Source organism: Neodiprion virginianus, chromosome 5 (assembly GCF_021901495.1).
Source record: "Neodiprion virginianus isolate iyNeoVirg1 chromosome 5, iyNeoVirg1.1, whole genome shotgun sequence".
Taxonomy (NCBI): domain Eukaryota; kingdom Metazoa; phylum Arthropoda; class Insecta; order Hymenoptera; family Diprionidae; genus Neodiprion; species Neodiprion virginianus.
Genome location: NC_060881.1, coordinates 57,850 through 76,434, shown reverse-complemented (window position 1 = coordinate 76,434; position 18,585 = coordinate 57,850). Strand labels below are relative to the sequence as shown.

The window sequence follows — 18,585 nt, the reverse complement described above, 5'->3', positions numbered from 1 at the left end:
CGAACTTTTCCGCACAACGTTTTCTGCTCCCAGCTGATCCTCAGTCAGGCCTCAGTCAACGCGGTCAACGCCGTGGCTTACAAAATGGCTTCATTGTCAGAGAGGAGTCTCAGAGAGCAAGGGTTACTGTCATCACGTGAAGACCAAACTCCGTAACGCTCGTAAGATCGTAGGGGCTAGAAGTTATAATTTTGTTCGAGTGTAGCTGCTTACACAACAAAATCTAGTGTTTAACTTGACTACAATCGATTGGCCTGGTGTGCGTTATTGGGCCTGATTTCGTTATGTCCTTCTTTGATTATCATCAAAACGATAAACTCTCGATCTGATATTCAAATGTTGGTCGAATTTTTAAACAGTGATTAATTGCGAGGAGCTAACTCTGTGACACTTTTGTACATGGTATAATCGAAGATGTCAGATTTGAAATTGAAATGTCGAAAGTGAGTGCATGTATGATTATATGCATGTATGTAACCGTTAACACATGAGGCATGCCTGTACAGCAGTTTTGTTGCGATTATAGATAGCTTTCATGCGTGCATGCATAAATTCGTGGTGGATTCTTTTATGCCTCTACGAATCGTGTACAACGAATTACGAACGACAATATCGATCTAAGGTTGCTCGCTTTACTCGTGAGCACGTGATTCATCCCGACAAATAATAATATTCACCCTTATGTACTTATATTACGTTCAGTCCAATTCAGTTTGTTTCAAGGTGTCGCGGGCATAATAATTATCGATTGTTATTTGAGAAAGCAATAAATCAATACTGCCGTTTACCGTGTATAAACATAACATTTCGTTATTGCCGAGAATATACGACAACTGCTCGTTTCGTTTACTTTGTTTATAGCTTGTCAAATTTCCTACAACAAATGTGCATAGCTGAAAATGTTTCAAAATCAAATTACACATATGCATCCTAAATGATTACAGTTTAGTCGTTCGTCCAGTTTTGCTGCTTGTGCTTATTCCCTCCATTGTCGCCGTTTCATTCATGTTCAGACGAACGATAATACCGTATTGCGAGGATCAAGCATTTCATATGCTTGGAATCATTCGTTACTATCTCACAAGTATAATTGCCTTGTATTGTTTAGCCCTGATGTGAATATGGTCGAGAGATTCGGTGACCATGGCGGGTACTTTGACTTGGTGGTTCGTCCGATATTGCAGCAAGGTCACGAGGGTGAACTGTGCAGTTGGTTGAAAGAGATGAGCTTGATACGGACAGTCTCCAATTGTCCCCATTCAACCTGCAAGAGGCGAACGATGATATGGAACCCTGCTAGGATAATAGACAAATATAACTGGGGTTGTCCGCAATGCAATAAAAAATTGTCAATAAGAGAGGGATCTTTTTTCCTCGCTATAAAATGTGACTTAAAATTATGTCTTCAAACGATATTGGGATGGTGTCAAGTTGTCCCCGAAACAGTCGCTGCCAATTATCTCAGTTGGTTTCGTTTTACTATCGGATATGTCTATCGTGATACTTATTTTTAATATCCACTTTCATTTTATATAAATTCTCCCTTATGCACCACAGATCTTAAGGTACATGTGGTCAAACGCATTTACGAGAGATGCATACAGGTCGCAAACGCATACGTAGACAATCACCCGGAGGAATGGAGTTTGGGGGGGAGGGACCGTGTCCTAGTTGTCGATGAATTTCCTGGAGGATATATGGGTGCTGAGAATCCTATCGACGTGACCGTTCACAAAAAACGTAACAACAATTCGCAAACGATACTTTGCATAGCCGAAGCCAGTGCGATTCCACCTCGTATGTGGTTTCACATGATAAAAGCTGTTCCAGAGGTAAAAACTACAATGCGTTGAACATTTAATTAACATCGGCCCTCACCAAGGCACTGAGACCAATATCTTGACAATACCGTAGCTTGTATGTTCGCCATGCTACCTCCAATTTACCTTTGAAAACTTTGAAAATCTAACTTTGTTACCGCAATGTATTTTTGATTCTTGATAATCCAAGGTATATCAATAATATGCTGCAATCTACTCCTCTACCACCCCGCGACCTAATTGTTGCAACTTCCCATAGGTACCAATTCCAAACGCTGGTAAATGCGGCATGGTAGAAGAAGCGCTCAAGGAAGTCGTTCGACATGCAGCGCCTGGGAGTTTTATTGTGGCAAATAGCAGAGCCAGGTGTTGCAGTTATGAATCATTGCAGGAGCTAAAACAGTTCAAGGTCATAAGCGTTGAGAACCTACAAAAATTTGATGCTCCTGGCACAAATAATCTCCTCCATAATCTCGGTAAGAGTGATGTTGTAACTGGATGTTATGTTGTTATGAAAATACTAAAATTGTTCCATATCTGATTAAAGAAACCATATGGCAGACTGGTGTAGAAGTTTGCGAAGATGTCCAAGAAGCTACACAATCCATGGGACAGCATATTCTATCCACACATTTGTGGAGACAAAGGTTTGGCACGACATCTTCGACCGCCTTCCAATATATGCTACATCACATTGCCGAGTGTTATCGATTCATTTAGTTGCATATGTTTAAGCTATTTTTACTGGCTGATAATTTTGACGTGCAATGGTACGCTGCTGCATTTGGAAAATCAAGCCAAGATTTTATTATGACTGACGGGTCTGTGTTAATGTTTGAACGTCCACATTAGCTGATGGTATTTGAAAACATTGAAAACGATGATGAAATATTTATTACACGATGGTAGTATGGATTGTTACAAATCGAGCAAACCGCGATCTTCATCGCTTATTTCATATTTCACAATAGATTGTCACTAGCGTCTAGCTCTGGACTACCATCAGGCTCTAACACTCTTTTCAATTACTGAATTAATCGATAATTTCACTCACCGTATTGACCATATTTGAAATTATCGATTTTAAAGATCAGTGTTAAGTATTGATACTTTTCCTCGATTACCGAGTTGTAGTGACTTTTTTTGTATCGGTTGTTGGTTATAATCAATTTGCCACTGCTCAGTAGTCATATATACTTATAAGAGGGCGTAGCGTCATTTGGGTTCGGAGGAATAATTACTACCAACACCCGATACACCCGACAGGGTATGTCCACAGAAGTCTTTTTGGCTTCTACAGGGAAAGAAAGAGGATCATTAATCGTCATTATACGTCTGCAGCTGTCGTAAAATCTCCATTAGAAAAACCCACATTCCCACAAGGGACAAAGAAAACTGCAGGAAACCTTGCCCAGGTGTAGATGGACCGAGTTCAAACCTCTAATCGTTGATTCGGCACCTGAACGACATGACCTCTCTTCAAATTTTTGCGAGCTGCCGCTCAGGTCTTCAGTCAGGCTGGAGATTCGAACTCTAGTCCTCCTGCTCCGCAGTCTCGTACGCTACGCGCCTCACTACTACGGTTGGAGTTCCAAAATGTAAAAAATAATAGTCCAACACTTCAACCCCCTACATCAATGGAAATCCATAAACAACCAAACCAGGATTTTCACTATTCGATACGGAAAATATATACTGTCTGTGGAAACAAATTTTTTTTCGCCGCAAAATTCTAACTGTATTAAAGAGTATGAGCAATTTGCGACAAAAAATATTGTTCTCCTCATGATTTTGGTGAACAAAATAAATGTTCAGTCCCAAATTGTTTATATGTTTCAAAAAAAAAATCCGAACTTTGCAAGTAGAAGCATTTTTTTATCCAACAATGAGAGTCATCCCTGTATGGAGAAAATACGAGCTTAGCAGCACACAACCTCCCATTGATGTAAGGAGTTACAATTTTAGACACAATGTTTTAGAATGATTTGGAACATGTTTGATGGACGTCACGATGAAAATTTCCCTGAACCAAAATTAAGGATGACCCATACACTTATATTATAAACACAATGAGTATATTGATTAGTGTTAAAATTATATATTTTATAAAAGATTTTTACAAAGTATTTTAGTATTGAAAGTTGCAATGTTTTACGAGAATATTGCGAAATGGAAGTCTTCCAAATCTTTTGATACATTTGCACAATGTGAGACTAACGCAAGTGCCTTTTATATTAATAAGAGTTATCCTGATAATAATAATGGTAATATTAATAAGGATGATAATAATAGTTGATAATGGTGATGATGATGTTGATGGTGACCAGAAATTTTGAAAAAAATGATGTCACGACCAGTCATAATGCCTAAAATTGTTGTAACGAGTTTGAATGGAACAGCTCGCGTATTAATTCGCAATAATATTGGAAATTATCAGTTAATTTAGTCTGATTACCGTGAATTTTTGTTTAAGGATACATTCTACATTGATTATACGTGGCCTGTGTTTTAAAAAGCAGCCATCGTAATATCGATACGAGAATACCAGCTAGGCAAATCACAAATCTATCAATACTCTGAAAAATTGATTCATTCATATCGTCCAGACATATCTAGCAAAATTATGCGTATCTATCGGAAAATCAGTTACTTGTAGATTTTGTTAACAAGGTGAACTTTCGATTGTAGGTAGATTATTGATACTAATCAATTGGACAGGCCATGTACGATATGTATACCAATTTGAGTTGATTACGTGATTTTACGGATTGTATAGTGAATTTTACTTTTCAGCAATACAAATGAAAATAAGTCACCCGATTGATTGTTTAGATTTCGAAAACTGAGGAATAAAAACCATGTACTGGAGAATGATATGGTTTGAATTCCTTGACTATAGGCGTGTTCTTCTAATTCTGTGATCACTGATCAAATTAATCATTCCTTTCCTATACGGCATTGGAGAGTGAAATGAACAAACATTCTCAGTATCGCGCCACATCGATTATTGTAATTCCAAAACTGAAAGGACAGTCAAATGCAGGTTCGTTCTTGAGGTAAAATGAGATCAAAGGTGTCGAAGACATGTTTCGACAGAGACGACTTTACCGAACAACAGCAGACTGAACCAACTTTTCGTCGCATCCATACGGGACGTAAAAAGAATACGCCTCTGATCGGAATTAAAGAAATTTATAATTAAGCATTCTAATGATATGCCTCATATGAAAGTGCATCACTTAGATTTGTGATTAGGTTTATAAATGTCTACAAAACACAGACCCTACCTTTCCAGAATGATTAACAAAGAAAATAGTTGTACAGATTGTTTGATGATTTTTTGTGTAAACAGAATATCCCGATGATATATCATTGTCTGGTGTACTCATTTATAATTATTTTACGCAATATTTAAAATTCACAACCCTCTAGTCTTGAAACTTGTTGCCAATCGCTTGTACGATTCAAAATTGCGCTATTTTCGTTAATAATTATTAGACACATCAGAGATTGGGATATTCACCTTATGTATTTCACTGTAAGGTTACTAGTATTTTATTGTTATTCACCTTGTAGTGGAAAACATTGAGTTTATTGCGAGACACATTACCAGCACACGAATGGAATTCAACTTTGTAATTTCTCACGATGCTGAGCCTACATAGTGACCACTCGAAAAGAACTTCATCTTTGGTGCTGTCTTATCTATTATGGTAGATGCCATAAAAATCACAATAAGTTAAAGATTTTTATCAGCAATATTAACCGCTCACCCTGTGGTACACATGGGGAAATTATATTCAGTTATTACCAGGCACGCAGACACATTATATGAATATAAAGGATCTGACTTTTCTGTCTTAAAAAATTGGTATAGCTTGATTGTTCGAAAACTCCACGTCCGCCTCACCCATAGGTACATGAATGTCTATTTATACTGTGGCTGGTCTATTTAAACCCATCCTTCCAAGCCACGAGATCACCACCCGTGCCAATGTATAAACAAACCACTTTAGATTGGCAGCATTTGTCGGTACGCTCGGTTCAAGTAAGAATTGTACATGTGTTAACACACGCGGTGATCGCATGGCTTGGAAGAATCTGTTGCAAGAGACATTCACGGTATTCCTATAGACAGGTGACAATCTATGTCTGTGATATACCAATAGTGTGTGTGTGGTATGAGGTTCAGCAATTTTTCACAATCACCTCTGAAAGAATTCAATTTGTATCTGATTATGCCTAGATTTTCGGATCCATTTGAAAATAAAAGGTCTTAAACTCGATCATAACTTTTTCACTCATTGTAAGTCGATGTGTTGTCATTCTTATCTTTGAAAAGTCTGTTGAACTTCCATTTGAAATTGTTTGAAAATATGCAGCTAGCTGTCTCTAATAATTAGAGACATCTATCCATAATCTGGTTGGATACATGTAAATATATTTTATAAGTAGAGTTTTTATTGAAATAAAAGTTACAACCATTTTTAGAACATAATAAGCTTCAACACTAAACCCACTATTTCGGTCCAAATCACCGAGTTCAGTAAAAAATGAGCAAGGTATAGTAAGAGTTTGAAAAAACGTGTCATACGATACCACCCATTCGTTGATTTTTCGTTTCTCCCAAATCATGATTCAAACCAGCACGTGATCCATCGCACTTGCATATGTTTTCTGATCTTGAACCATTTTTTTAAATACCTCATATTTCTGCTGGTGATATCTACATCAAACGGAAAATATAACATTGCCTTGGGTAATTTGCTTTTTGCATGGTTTGAAATTACGATAGACGCAACACGATTAGTGTACTTGACAAACTTATTTTACTCACCTTTTGGAGAGGGCATTAGGTGCTATGAGATTCGCCGTTCCACCCATTTCGCGGATAGCATCTTGTACAGATGGGAAAACTCCTGCAGCACAAGCTCCAAGAATAGCTGCACCGAGCAAAACTGATTCACGCTCATGAGGAATTAATACCGGTAGTCCAACAACGTCTGCTTGAGTCTGAACGAATAAAGGATTTTGACTGAGGCCTCCACAAATCAAGACAGTTTCTATGTTATGGCCGGAGAGCGTGAGCGCTTCTATTATGTGTCTGGTTCCATACTGTAACCAATGGAGCATCACGATGAATGGTCATAAACTGGTAGCGGATTTTAATTACTTTGAAACAAAGTGCGTAAAACTTGATACAGGTGGAGAGGCCGATTTATTACCGCTAAGGCTTGAATAGTTGCCAAGTACAGAACTGCAAGATCCTCTTGATCGGAAGATAAAGATAGGCCTGAAACCTGCAAGTGGATAAATTTGTGAATACAAGATTATGCCATTGTTAAATCAATACGTTTTCGTTGGTAGCAAGTCAATTATTCCTTAATTATAACAATAAGGTAAATAAAGCTCAACTTGCCATTCCCCGAAGTTTTACATCGGCTAACGGCGAACGATTTCCATGGAAATCTGGCCAGACATGAATGTTCCTGGTCAGAAATGCTACATCCTGATGCGAATTCTTTTTTGCTAGCGATATCAGAAGGTCCGACAAATATTGTTGAATATGCCTGTGAGGAAGACCTATGATCAGAATGTTTGTCATGTTGGTAATGGAAATTCGTGAAAGTTTAATGGAAAATGAGTGATAAAGGCCACCAACATTTTACCAGTTAGTTGGTGCATGATGGAGGCTGTAGCAGGATGCGAATTAATTATGTGATCCAACAATTTCCCAGTTGCACTTTGACCACCTTCGCTGAGCCAGAATCTAGGAATCATAACACTGTAATACGGACCCCATACACCGTCAACTGTTATCTCTTTATCACTTATCGCCATATGGCATGTTGAGGTACCACAGATTAAGCCTGCAACATTAAACATAACGCCATGCACATTTGCTGTCATCCACCAGTGGCAAGAATAAGTGGTGAACAAATTCAATGGAGTATTACTTAATCTGGAGGAAAAGTTATTTGGAACACCTGGCACGCTACAGCCGATCATTCCAAGTCCCCCCGCATGAGCGTCGATGATTGAAGTACCGACGGGAGTTTTGGGACTGAGTCCTAGTTCGTTTGCAGCTTCTGCCGTCAATCCCAAAGCAACTGGATCCCCAGGAGGCTTCACGTGAGTACCTACATCAATTTAATTTAAATTTAGATAAAAAAAATTTTCAAGCAGTATGATTGACAGCCCATCGTGAGTTGTTCCGTATACGCAGTCGGATATTTGTCTCAAGTCAAATTATAATCTAATATTCAGGCTATAAAAGTATGTAATAATGTGATATTGTCAACTCTATGTGCATACCGATTTTCCTCCAGTTATCCTCACTCAGATCAGACAACCCAATTTTGTTAAAGAATTCGGCATTCCAACCATTGTTTCCATCAGGCCCTGCTTTATAATTCCATTTGCATACAAGGGAGCATAGAGATCTATGAAGGGAAAGTTTTCAATGTTGAATTGGTTCAGTGATTGGTAAATATTAAATTATATCCTCAACGGTATGCAGTATAGGTACACCTTGATTGAGATCTAGTGGCGCGCCAAGTCAAAAAATCAGGTAAATCGAACAGCATTTTTGCCCGCAACCAAGAAGTGGGCATATTTTTCTTCATCCAAAGCATCTTGGGCGTTTCCATCTCAAGGGATATCTTTCCACCAACGTATCGGAGCATCTCGTCCTTAGTGCTATTTATAAAAGCGGATTCCGCTTCTGCCCTATGATCCATCCAAAGAATAACATTTTGTTCATCGTTTCCTAGACATAAAAAAATATTCTATGCTTGACATATTTGTCTCGACTTGTGATTGTTAAACTTTACTCTTAATCTTTGAATCAATTATCTACCCGCAATTGCAGTTGATGTTTACATGCTTCTAATGCCGTTTAAACATTAATGGTTTGCTCTTACCAGTCGGGCTCACCGTCACAGGCCTTCCATGTTCATCGAGTGCAACTAATGAACAGGTAGCATCAAACCCGATACCTTTAATTTTTTCCTCAGGCACATCTTTAGTGACCGTCTAGATTGCATAAGTGTGTAAATATATTTCTTTCAACGAATCAGATACTGAGATTTTATTAATGAACAGTTTTTCTGTATGATTCATGTATGGAACTGTATCACAACTTAGAGCTTGAATTATGAAATAGACAAGTATAAGACTAAGGTGGACAATTGGTTCGGGTTCACTGGGTGTCACTATGCAAGAGGAGGCAAACGATCAATCTCATGCTGTAGAAATTGAAAATGGCAATATATAATTTGCTTATCCACATCTATTTCTACAGATAGGTGTCTAATTTGGAATTACAAACAACCTTGACGACATTGCAGACAGCAGACCAAATATCATCTGAAGATTGTTCGAAGAAATTAGGTCGTGGATTGAAGGTCTTGATGGGACAGGTTGCCATATTGATCAACTTCCCATTAGAAGATACAATTGCTGCTCGAGCACTGCCTGTTCCGACATCCACGCCGACAAAATAAATTGACTCCATTGAAGGCGTTTGGCTACTAATATGGCAATTCAGCAAGTGACGAAATATTGACAGTAATTAAATGTTTACTGTGCAGTATATACTGGAATATTACACGCACGTATCTCTACTCGTCTTGGCAATAACTGATTCCGACAAATTGTATCAATGGAATGTACCTTACGTTAACACCGCATCACGTTTATACTTTGAAAGACCTTGATTACTGAGAATTGACCCTGCATGCCATGATAGATAACGGTTTTTACTATCGCACGCACACTATTGGTCTATTATAGAAGCGGAGCTGATTCTAAGCAACGGTCTTATGATACGGTGATGCACGCACACATAGAAACGACATCAAAAACGTTACATTTTATCAATTGCGGTGAATAAAAAAAGATTAGCATGGGAGCGAAAATATATTCAATTACAGTAGTATCTCGTTTTTCCGAGGTAATTTGGGTCGAGTGAAACCTCTGTAAATACGGAGAACATGCACAATCCAGTCTTTTGTTATTCATCACATATTATTAAATATTCTACTATATTTCCGTAAACATATGCATATGAACGTAACTCCGCATGGAATTACGTGTAAACGCGAGAACCTGACAGACACACGTCAATCTTTCGTGCATGCTTGCGTGTTGAATCAACAGATTGAATCAGGGAGGATTGCTTCAACTTGTACAGTCGTGTTTTGCCCCGAGTATGTATAAACAAGGATTTTACGGCACGCATAATTTGTGTATGTCCACCGGCGAGTATCTACGTGGGGATCTGACACTCATGGTAGCTGTGCTCATGGTTACCCCGTGGTGGTGAATTAGATCATAGCTTTCAGAGGATCACAGCTACTTCACCTAACGACCTAACCTGAACGTCAGAGAGGTTTCTCTCTGCGTCAGAGCGTATCAATTTCGTGGTGCGCAACAGCGTCATAAAATTTAACCCGAAACAATGGTTCGTTTCAAGAACAGGTACAAAGTGAACTTTAATTCCTTTTGAAAAACAAAAGTCAGATGTCGAAAAGTGTGAAGCAACTTTCAAATTTTAGAATCTCCAGTGTTCTTACTCAAGCAGAGGTTAGGTTTTTAGAACGAGAGTTTCCTCCGATTGCATCCATCATTGAACCGTCCCGTTGAGCATTTGTACAATTTTCAACGGTTCTTTTCTTTAGGTATGTGACTGTACGTGTGAATCCAGGTGACAAATCTGACAAATGTTTGATACTGAAACCGACTGTTCTTCATCATGCAATACAGCAAAAAGTTGAACTTATGTATGGCGATTTTGGACTTTCTGCCATAAAATCTGGCTTTAATGGTAACGAGACTAATTTAATTTGTTAGCTTACTATATAACTCAAGCTGTATGCCTCAATGTACTCAGAATAATGTTGCAATAAGGATCAAAATTGGTGTTCCAAATAGGATGCTTATAGTCAGTCTATACCAACCGAATAAAATGTCACACTCTTGACAATTATCAGAGTCCAAGTAGCACTGACATAAAAATGCCGCAGTCAGCACAATTCTACATGCAATACCTGACTAAAATTCCCAGCAACTTTCCTGTTTCAAGTAGGAATTCTATTACAGGAATACATTTCTTGGCATTATTTTCGTGTGAAACAAAACTGTTTACTAGGTATTTGTATTCGAGATTGCACGTAAATTTGTGATGACTATGGGATTTTCACATTAGTGATGTTTAGGCTCCAATAATCGTTACAATGAGTGATATTATAATGCTTGGTAAAGACTAACTATAAAAACCAGTTGATCAGTTATCATAAAATTGTGTTTTGTTTATTTAGCTAAATATTTCAATCACCATACAAGGATTGCGTTAATTAAAATTCGACATGGACCACACAGACTTGTCATTGATTCGGTCCGTGCTGTCAGTGAAATTGACAGTAAAATTGCTTCCCTCGACATTATTTATGTTGGGGCTACAATGAAGCACTGCTTTCAATTTATCCAAGTAAGTTTTGTTACCTTAAATCGATAATTTCATAAAGGTTCGTAATTATAATTTGTCCTTAATGTGCTAATGTGCATGCATTTTATTGTGATGTAGAGATATCAGCGGAAAAAATTAGAAAAGATGTGGACGAGCCTGAAAAACTATGAGAAGAAAACGGAAATGAAAGATGATCTAATGACAATCACACCGATTATGAAAGAATTCAAATGAAGTAAATACATCCAGTCATATCTTTTTTTTTTTTTTTTTTTTTGTTTCGAGCATTTTGGCACTCTAATTTTTTTTTTTTAAAGCAATGGAACAAATGTATGCGCTGAATATTCCATGAATTAGCAGGATACGTTTTCTATTAATTGTGCTCTGAAGAATTCAAAGAAAACATCTAGGACATCATAGAGCAACCAGCTTTCACGAACAACTGCATTGATGCCTGAAGTAGAAAATCTGTCAAGCTGATTTAAAAAATAAAGGTGAATTCATTTCACCTCTCAACCTGATTTTATCCTGATAGGCTGCAGAGGATAATTAGAGTTGAACAGTATTTTCTGTGACTCTGATTTATTGTTACACAAAGAACAACAACTGGAAACAACCGAAAAGTTGCTGTTCGTGCAATAACGAATAACATTCTAAAGGACCCCTACAAGGGAAAAATCAATAGATACCACGAGGCTTGAATTCAGTTAAATCTAACTAATCAAACTGTATGTTTTAGAGCCAAATACAAATCATTGAATGCTTGTCACAGGGATATGTTATTTTATTCATACTGTTTTCAAGGGATCGGTGTCCAAGAGTGATAGGCTCACTTTGACAGATTCACCTAGAAGCTGGCGTAATTTTATAGCAAATAATTTCAGGAAGCCTCGTTCTGAATCTGAATGATTGGTGAGTATAACATTAGCTCCAAGATGAATGGCATCCAAAATATCATGGTGTAACATCTCGCCTGTAATGTAGAGGTCTGCCCTCACACCTTTTAAAACAGATGAACCAGAGCCCGCACAGACCGCTATCGAAGTAATCATGTCATCTGTAAAAATGAACCGAGTAAGGAATTAATTAGCGACAACAAACTTATGGTAGATACTGTGAGTCATTAAAAACGATTACTATCATACAAAAACGTCTGTATGATATGCCAGTCGAACATAGACATTTATATATTTCAATTGAAGTACTAATGACAGCAAGACAATATGTGACGAGTTATTTAAATTATGGCATGTCACACTGTGAATTACTCTTGCAGAATGATTCACATCACACATAGTATTAAAGTTTGAAACCTAAATTTCGGATGTTCAGAAATTACATTTTGACGTCACTAAAAGTTTTTTTTCTTCTATATTATTTGAACACGATAATCAGTCAGTAGACTTCCTTAGTCCGGAAATAAACGTGCACTAGAGAGGACGAACGAAAATCGCGCTCCGCCAACTTCGAGCATTGGGTCCTCTATCTCCTAGGTACTGCGCTTCAGGTCCTCTACCTGGTGAATTTTAATTTCCAGAACTAGCGCTCCGTAGTTCCGGGGCTCCAGGTTTTATACCTGGTGAATTTCAACTTTTACGACTAGAGCTCTGTAGTTCCTGGGCTCCAGGTGTGAGAACTTATCTTGTCTTAGTAAATTAATCATGTGTATTAATAAATAAATGCGGATAATCACATTCATCGTGTCCCTTTGTAGAGTACTGCAATGTCATCGTTTATATTAATAAGTTGCAAAATTTCAAACGACACACCTGTTTTATTTTAAGGACGTACAGACTGAGGTGATTCGAGGTATATGTACATTTTTTCGTGCATTTATAGGTTCTCAAAGATATTAAGACATTGTATCATCCAAATATTCAAAGACCTACTGAAAACGCTCACCCAATCTATTTAACGATCCTAGCAAGAGCACCAGCATAACGCTAATTATGTAGTCATATATACCTATATGACAATATATATTGTAATGATATATTTTCTTAAAATTGAATATCTATTTACAACGTCATTATCTAGACATGCAGATTCACCAGGTAGACTATTATATATACTTTACATATTACGATGTATACGAATACAACTGTCAAGTAGTCAGTTAAATTTCACTATTTTACGAATATATGGTAAACCGTCAACAGTAGATCTTATCCAATGGAGTGAGCGAGCGCAGCGAGCGAACGAGTACAAAAATCAGCTATACAAGGCAAACTGACCCCGAGCGAGCTTTACAGCTAGTTTTATATTATTTAGAAAAATTACTTGGACCTATTGAAATTTTGTGAACCTCCCATTCGATGGATTTCAGAGACTACATAACTTTAATTGGTTACGTATTAATAATGTAAGTTTTATTTGCCGTATAAGGATGCAGAAATTCATGTACGTAAGTACAATACTTGGGTGGTCCTTACTTGTGGGTCGAAAAACAAAGCAGGCCATAAAAAAAAAATTTGGTTGTAATATTTATATTATATCAATTTGTTTTTTTTCTGTTCAATATCCTATTATTTAAGAAACACCGGTAAGAATGTCTGACTTGTTTATACTTTCACAATTCGTGTATGACAAGAAAAAAAAAGTTCTTCGCCGGAATTTCTTTTCATGTGCTTGTGGAGGCAAGTGATCCCATTGATGTATAGGCTTGAAACTTTATACAGATTTTGTTAAAAATATTTTAGATCAGATTTGGGGGACATCGTAATGAAAATTTTTCTGACCCCTAAATACACGACCACCCTAATACAATAAATACAGGGACATGATATTCTTCTTACCTTGACGTCTGGCACGAGCAAGTCGGACGTGTGGTAAATTTGTTCGTTGTTTAACAATTGTCACTGCGTCGGCTGTAGACACTGGGACTTTTAACGTGCATAGGCGGCCGAAACCGTTTTCAGGATTGACACCAGCTTCAATCGGTTTGCATGTTTCTAAATCTGCAATTTATTGTTCGCAATCCGTTAGTGTTTTGACAAAGATATTGACTTACTTATATATTCAGTCACTTTGAAGATCCAAGTACAGAAATTTGATGCATACATATCAGAGTGAATGTTAAAATAAATTTCGTCGAACTTTAACCCAACTGCCCACAAAATCTGAAATTCACCCTCAAAGCACAGCGCTCTATCCTAATCCTAAACTTACGCGCAAAGACGGTGAAATTTGCCTTTAAAATTTATGCGTTATTACTTCACTTTCACTATATATTTTATCGTGAGTCTAACTATTTTCCAAAAGAATCTGTAACTGTGAGAATTTCGTGAGCACTGTTGCTACCATTTGGTAAAAATATTAACATCGCCTATGGCTCATTCTATGTTAGCTGTACGCTACTGAGAAATTAAAAAAAGTTAAATTCAGATTGTCTACAACTGACAGAGACTGCCCCACGGGCGATATTAATAATCCTACAAAATAATAACATCAGTGATTACTAGCTCCTCAGTTATAAATTTTTAATAAAATATACCTATAGTAAAAGTGAAGTGAAAGCGTACGTATATTGAATGGCGAAATTCACACGCCTAACGCGAGGCTTTAGGATTGAGACGACCACTGTAATCTAGTAGAGAATTTCATCGATTAATTTGAAACTGATTTAGTGGCCTGTCAAAATTTTACAAAGCCTAGTTTAAGAACCACATTAATGCATATGGAAGGGCTATCTGAAAGGGAAGCAGCATCCTATCTAGGTATGTATAGGCATCATCCAAACTATTGATTTTGGATATTTTAATAGAATGGCCAGTCATTCAATACCAGAGAACCTCCCATCATGAGCTTCAATTTTTAATACATATATATATTATGTATCTGCCTACCAAAGGCTCCTGCCAACCAATCATTCAATCCTCCCTTCACTGAATCAAAGCTCGTATGGGGAGAGTACAGGGCAATTTTATTCTCTATACAGGTGCTAGCGATGCGTTCCTAGTTATTTGTCAATCAAAGAAAGTATATTAATAAGTCATGTGAGTTTTGTATAAATTCAATACACTAGTTTCTTGCCAAATATTACCTTCCATGTACGAGTTGTAATTGACTTCAGAGGACTGAATATCGGTGGATGATATGAAATAATTAGATCTGCATTTAAATCAATAGCCTCTTGCATTACATCCTCGGTAAGATCATTGGTGATGAGTGTGTGCGTAATTAACTTCGATTTTGTTGGTTCAATGAGCAGGCCAACGTTATCCCAGGAAGCCGCTAGCTCGATCGGGGCAAACGAGTGAATAGCATCCAAGACTTGGCTTAGCGCTAGTCCCTCCCTAGTAGAGTCCAGATCTCCCATTCTAGATGTTACGTGATGGTATTTGAGAAGCTTATACAGACCGTGAGTTCTGAATAGAAGTCTCGATACAACCGTTGAATGAATGTGCATTTATAGTTGTTTATCTGCAACAGAAATATACGAAGAGGTTTAATTATTACACAGAATGCATATGTGTTCAAGAAGCGAATGATTTGTAATTTTCGTTGATGAAAGAGAAATGCAGAAATGTCATTCGTAACATGATTTGTAGAACGAATGAAGAAAATTTCCAATATCAACATTTTTATGATGCGTTTACATTTCATATATTGTGGGTGGGGAAAAAAAATGAAGCCAACAACAGTAGGAGTTTTATATTTACAAATTATTTATTGTTAGGGTTAACAGGATATGTGTACATTTAATTTGGAAAAAACCGATTACTAATAAGTGAGTGCTGAAGCAGGGAAGACAGCAGCTGTGCTTGACTCCCATTTGAGCTGCAACATCAGTGATTGAATGATGTAAGCCTCTTATTCACTGTACAGCCAAATTTTGACAAGCCCGTCGTCGCTTGCCGATGCAAGTTGTCCAGGAACAACAGGATTCCATTGTACAGAGTTGACGTCCTGTGTATGTGCATCATCTGTAGTACAAACCATACTAAAGGAGGGTTGATTTGGATTTGAATCAGTGTCCTCGCGAAATATTCTGATGATATCGTCGCCACATGCTGTGGCAATAAGCCCTGTTAATTTGCACCAGTCAATATCGTATATCGGCCGACTATGGTAGCCTGACAAAGTGCAGCAACACTTCCAAACAGATTCGTTGTTTTCTGTTGATATACCAGCCTCATTACCAGGTTTGTATTCCTGCCATATTTTCACTGTCTTGTCATCGCTGCAGGTTGCCAAACGGTTTCCTGTGCTATCGAAAGACAGGCTCCAAACTGTAGATGTGTGGGAATTCAGAGTTGCCGTGCAGACCCAGTCGCTGTACGCGTCTTCCTTGAAAATTCTCACAGTATCGTCATAGCTAGCTGAGGCCAGGGTATCCTCGTGCGGATGCCATTTTACCTGCAATCATCAGAGTTGCCATTAATTAAGAAGAAATACCGCCATTTGCAAGCAATGCGATATGAATTCACCTTTTTTACATCTTGGGCATGGCATGATATTACAGAAGCACATTCGTATTCATCATCGGCAGCTTCCCAAATCCATACAGATTTATCTCGACTACACGTGGCTAATAATTGTCCACTCCGTGACCAGCTGACACTCTTGACTTCATGCTCGTGTCCTTCTAATGTTACGTTGCACTCGAATTGACCAGCCTTTTTATCCCAAATAGCCGTTGTAGCGTCAAAACTGGCAGATGCGATATAATTTCCACACGGAGACCATGAAACTTCCCTAACCGTTCTCTGGTGGCCTTCAGCCAAGATAGTTTTGACTGCCCACTTTGAACTCTCATTCGCCCAAATTCTTATTGTCCTATCCTCGCCACAAGAAGCTAAGCTATTGCCTTTTGGGTGCCAACATACATTCCACACTCTTCCTTTATGACCTGATAAACTCTGTTTCAGTTCCAACGAACCCATCGCTACCTGAAACAGGACGACCCATTCTAAATGTGCCTAAGCAGGATAGTACCGAGTCTGTCCCACTAATATTCCAGTTACACAAAACTGCACAAGGGATTGACATTCTAATAATCATTTGACATTTACAATAATGATGGTTCATAGATAGCCCGAGAGCCTAATATTGGGCAAACGATACAGGGCACCATAAACAATAGGGAAAAGAACACATTTCTGGTTGCAACATACGCATCATCATGTCTGTTAACGAAGAGAAGTTTTGCTCGTCAGAACAAATGTTAGAGTTGATATAAAATAAAATTCAGAACGTAACGCCTATTGAATGAAATATCGATTAAATGGTTAAAAAATCAATGAAAATTAATCGAAATGTCAATTCGCACTACATAGTGAACTTTCACGGTACACTTCAGACACATTAAATGTTTAATTGTCCAGAATTGGTTGCATAAACTTGAAGTGTCCGAACGATAATTCAAGGCAGCCTCAAATCTAGTGCAACGGGTAAGATTATGTGCAGGCTCTGTTATATCCTAGCCAGAGTTTTGATAAAAGATCGCATTCTGTAACAATCGAAAATCACACACACACAAGAGGTACGAATTATGCTGCCGGTGTTTATCACTTTCAGCGATTGTGTGCGCGAAAAATTCTGTTCGCATGGAAATCGGCGTGTCTCGAAAACCTGTTGGGGTTACTCTAATTTTTTCCGAAAAATTTGAAAGAAGAGAACATTAGGTACATTTAGAGTGTTTCGTGTAGGTTCACGCTGTAGTTGCAAATAAACGAAGCGAAAAATAATTGAAAAATTCAAAGGTTCAGGTTAGGATCGCGGATCGGACTTGGGTTAGGTTTATTTTTCCAGACGAACCTATGATGCTAGAATGATATTTTATCAATCGCAACGATTATTTCAAAGAGGAGTGTATTGCGACGGCGATAACGAGGACGATTTGCAATTCTTGTGTTTGTCAGAATTCAACTATTTACATTACTTAAAACTATGACCTTGCTTAAAATACATACTCAAGTCAAGTCAATCAATCTGGCGATCACTATCCGCGTGTACGTATGCATGTACGTATGTATTGTACATACATACAGAAATGTAGATGAAAAGCTATCGCTTTCTGAAACTAATTGACTGTGGTAAGGACATGTCGAACTGTGTTTACCATCGCAAAACAGATCGTTAGCTACTATGGTACAGTGGTATGTGCAGCATAGCCGGATCACAATTCCTATGCTGCCAATGGCACGCCCGATAAAAGGAACAAACGTAGAGCTCCATGTGACTTTCAAGGCTCCTATGTTCCTGCAGGCAAGAAAGAGATGGATACCACTTCCGCGATGTTAAGTCCGGATCGGTTACCGACGTGCCTTCGACGTCAATCAACGCCAACTCGAA

The 18,585-nt window shown here is 37.9% G+C and overlaps 4 protein-coding genes across 14 annotated transcripts; 2 read left to right on the top strand and 2 right to left on the bottom strand.

Moving 5' to 3' along the window:
* Positions 1–38: 38 nt before the first annotated feature.
* Positions 39–4,146, top strand: LOC124305070 (uncharacterized). 3 transcript variants are annotated; one of them, XM_046764075.1, is made up of 5 exons: positions 39–161; positions 1,109–1,464; positions 1,558–1,832; positions 2,080–2,296; positions 2,368–4,146. In XM_046764075.1, the coding sequence occupies exons 2-5, from the start codon at positions 1,122–1,124 to the stop codon at positions 2,538–2,540; spliced, it is 1,008 nt and encodes a 335-aa protein (XP_046620031.1). In that variant the 5' UTR covers positions 39–161; positions 1,109–1,121; the 3' UTR covers positions 2,541–4,146. The 3 variants fall into 3 exon arrangements, with proteins under 3 accessions (XP_046620031.1, XP_046620030.1, XP_046620032.1); XM_046764074.1 differs by having other exon boundaries at positions 80–443; XM_046764076.1 differs by lacking the exon at positions 39–161 and adding an exon at positions 485–622.
* Positions 4,147–6,259: 2,113 nt separating this feature from the next.
* LOC124305067 (FGGY carbohydrate kinase domain-containing protein) lies at positions 6,260–9,638 on the bottom strand. 4 transcript variants are annotated; one of them, XM_046764066.1, is made up of 10 exons: positions 9,154–9,638; positions 8,744–8,855; positions 8,352–8,589; positions 8,136–8,263; positions 7,778–7,960; positions 7,490–7,690; positions 7,240–7,403; positions 7,046–7,120; positions 6,658–6,935; positions 6,260–6,546 (listed from the first exon to the last, which is right to left on the bottom strand). In XM_046764066.1, exons 1-10 carry the CDS (start codon positions 9,334–9,336, stop codon positions 6,459–6,461), a joined length of 1,650 nt encoding a protein of 549 aa, XP_046620022.1. In that variant the 5' UTR covers positions 9,337–9,638; the 3' UTR covers positions 6,260–6,458. The 4 variants fall into 4 exon arrangements, with proteins under 4 accessions (XP_046620022.1, XP_046620023.1, XP_046620025.1 ...); XM_046764067.1 differs by having other exon boundaries at positions 7,240–7,390; positions 7,483–7,690; positions 9,154–9,626; XM_046764069.1 differs by lacking the exon at positions 8,744–8,855 and having other exon boundaries at positions 9,154–9,283.
* A 243-nt stretch (positions 9,639–9,881) lies between these two features.
* On the top strand, positions 9,882–13,957 carry LOC124305073 (uncharacterized). 2 transcript variants are annotated; one of them, XM_046764087.1, is made up of 4 exons: positions 9,882–10,030; positions 10,502–10,647; positions 11,141–11,310; positions 11,407–13,957. In XM_046764087.1, the coding sequence occupies exons 1-4, from the start codon at positions 9,882–9,884 to the stop codon at positions 11,521–11,523; spliced, it is 582 nt and encodes a 193-aa protein (XP_046620043.1). In that variant the 3' UTR covers positions 11,524–13,957. The 2 variants fall into 2 exon arrangements, with proteins under 2 accessions (XP_046620043.1, XP_046620044.1); XM_046764088.1 differs by having other exon boundaries at positions 9,998–10,301; positions 11,407–12,058.
* On the bottom strand, positions 11,604–18,463 carry LOC124305071 (probable cytosolic iron-sulfur protein assembly protein Ciao1). Of its 5 annotated transcripts, none has more exons than XM_046764081.1 (5): positions 18,353–18,463; positions 15,332–15,711; positions 15,135–15,243; positions 14,085–14,246; positions 11,604–12,346 (listed from the first exon to the last, which is right to left on the bottom strand). In XM_046764081.1, exons 2-5 carry the CDS (start codon positions 15,695–15,697, stop codon positions 12,078–12,080), a joined length of 906 nt encoding a protein of 301 aa, XP_046620037.1. In that variant the 5' UTR covers positions 15,698–15,711; positions 18,353–18,463; the 3' UTR covers positions 11,604–12,077. The 5 variants fall into 5 exon arrangements, with proteins under 5 accessions (XP_046620037.1, XP_046620035.1, XP_046620036.1 ...); XM_046764079.1 differs by lacking the exon at positions 18,353–18,463 and adding an exon at positions 18,204–18,346; XM_046764080.1 differs by lacking the exon at positions 18,353–18,463 and adding an exon at positions 18,049–18,196.
* Positions 18,464–18,585: the final 122 nt, after the last annotated feature.

Coding starts and splice junctions, on each gene's coding strand:
- LOC124305070 (XM_046764074.1), top strand. CDS start 415: ATGTCAGATTTGAAATTGAAATGTCGAAA. Junction 1,465..1,557: donor AGTCGCTGCCAATTATCTCA/GTTGGTTTCGTT, acceptor TATGCACCACAG/ATCTTAAGGTACATGTGGTC. Junction 1,833..2,079: donor TGATAAAAGCTGTTCCAGAG/GTAAAAACTACA, acceptor AACTTCCCATAG/GTACCAATTCCAAACGCTGG.
- LOC124305067 (XM_046764066.1), bottom strand. CDS start 9,336: ATGGAGTCAATTTATTTTGTCGGCGTGGATGTCGGAACAGGCAGTGCT. Junction 7,961..8,135: donor GGATAACTGGAGGAAAATCG/GTATGCACATAG, acceptor AAATTGATGTAG/GTACTCACGTGAAGCCTCCT. Junction 7,121..7,239: donor ATGTAAAACTTCGGGGAATG/GCAAGTTGAGCT, acceptor ATCCACTTGCAG/GTTTCAGGCCTATCTTTATC.
- LOC124305073 (XM_046764087.1), top strand. CDS start 9,882: ATGCATATGAACGTAACTCCGCATGGAATTACGTGTAAACGCGAGAAC. Junction 10,031..10,501: donor ACAGTCGTGTTTTGCCCCGA/GTATGTATAAAC, acceptor TCTTTTCTTTAG/GTATGTGACTGTACGTGTGA. Junction 10,648..11,140: donor CATAAAATCTGGCTTTAATG/GTAACGAGACTA, acceptor TTGTTTATTTAG/CTAAATATTTCAATCACCAT.
- LOC124305071 (XM_046764077.1), bottom strand. CDS start 17,174: ATGGGTTCGTTGGAACTGAAACAGAGTTTATCAGGTCATAAAGGAAGA. Junction 16,648..16,718: donor ATGCCCAAGATGTAAAAAAG/GTGAATTCATAT, acceptor TGATGATTGCAG/GTAAAATGGCATCCGCACGA.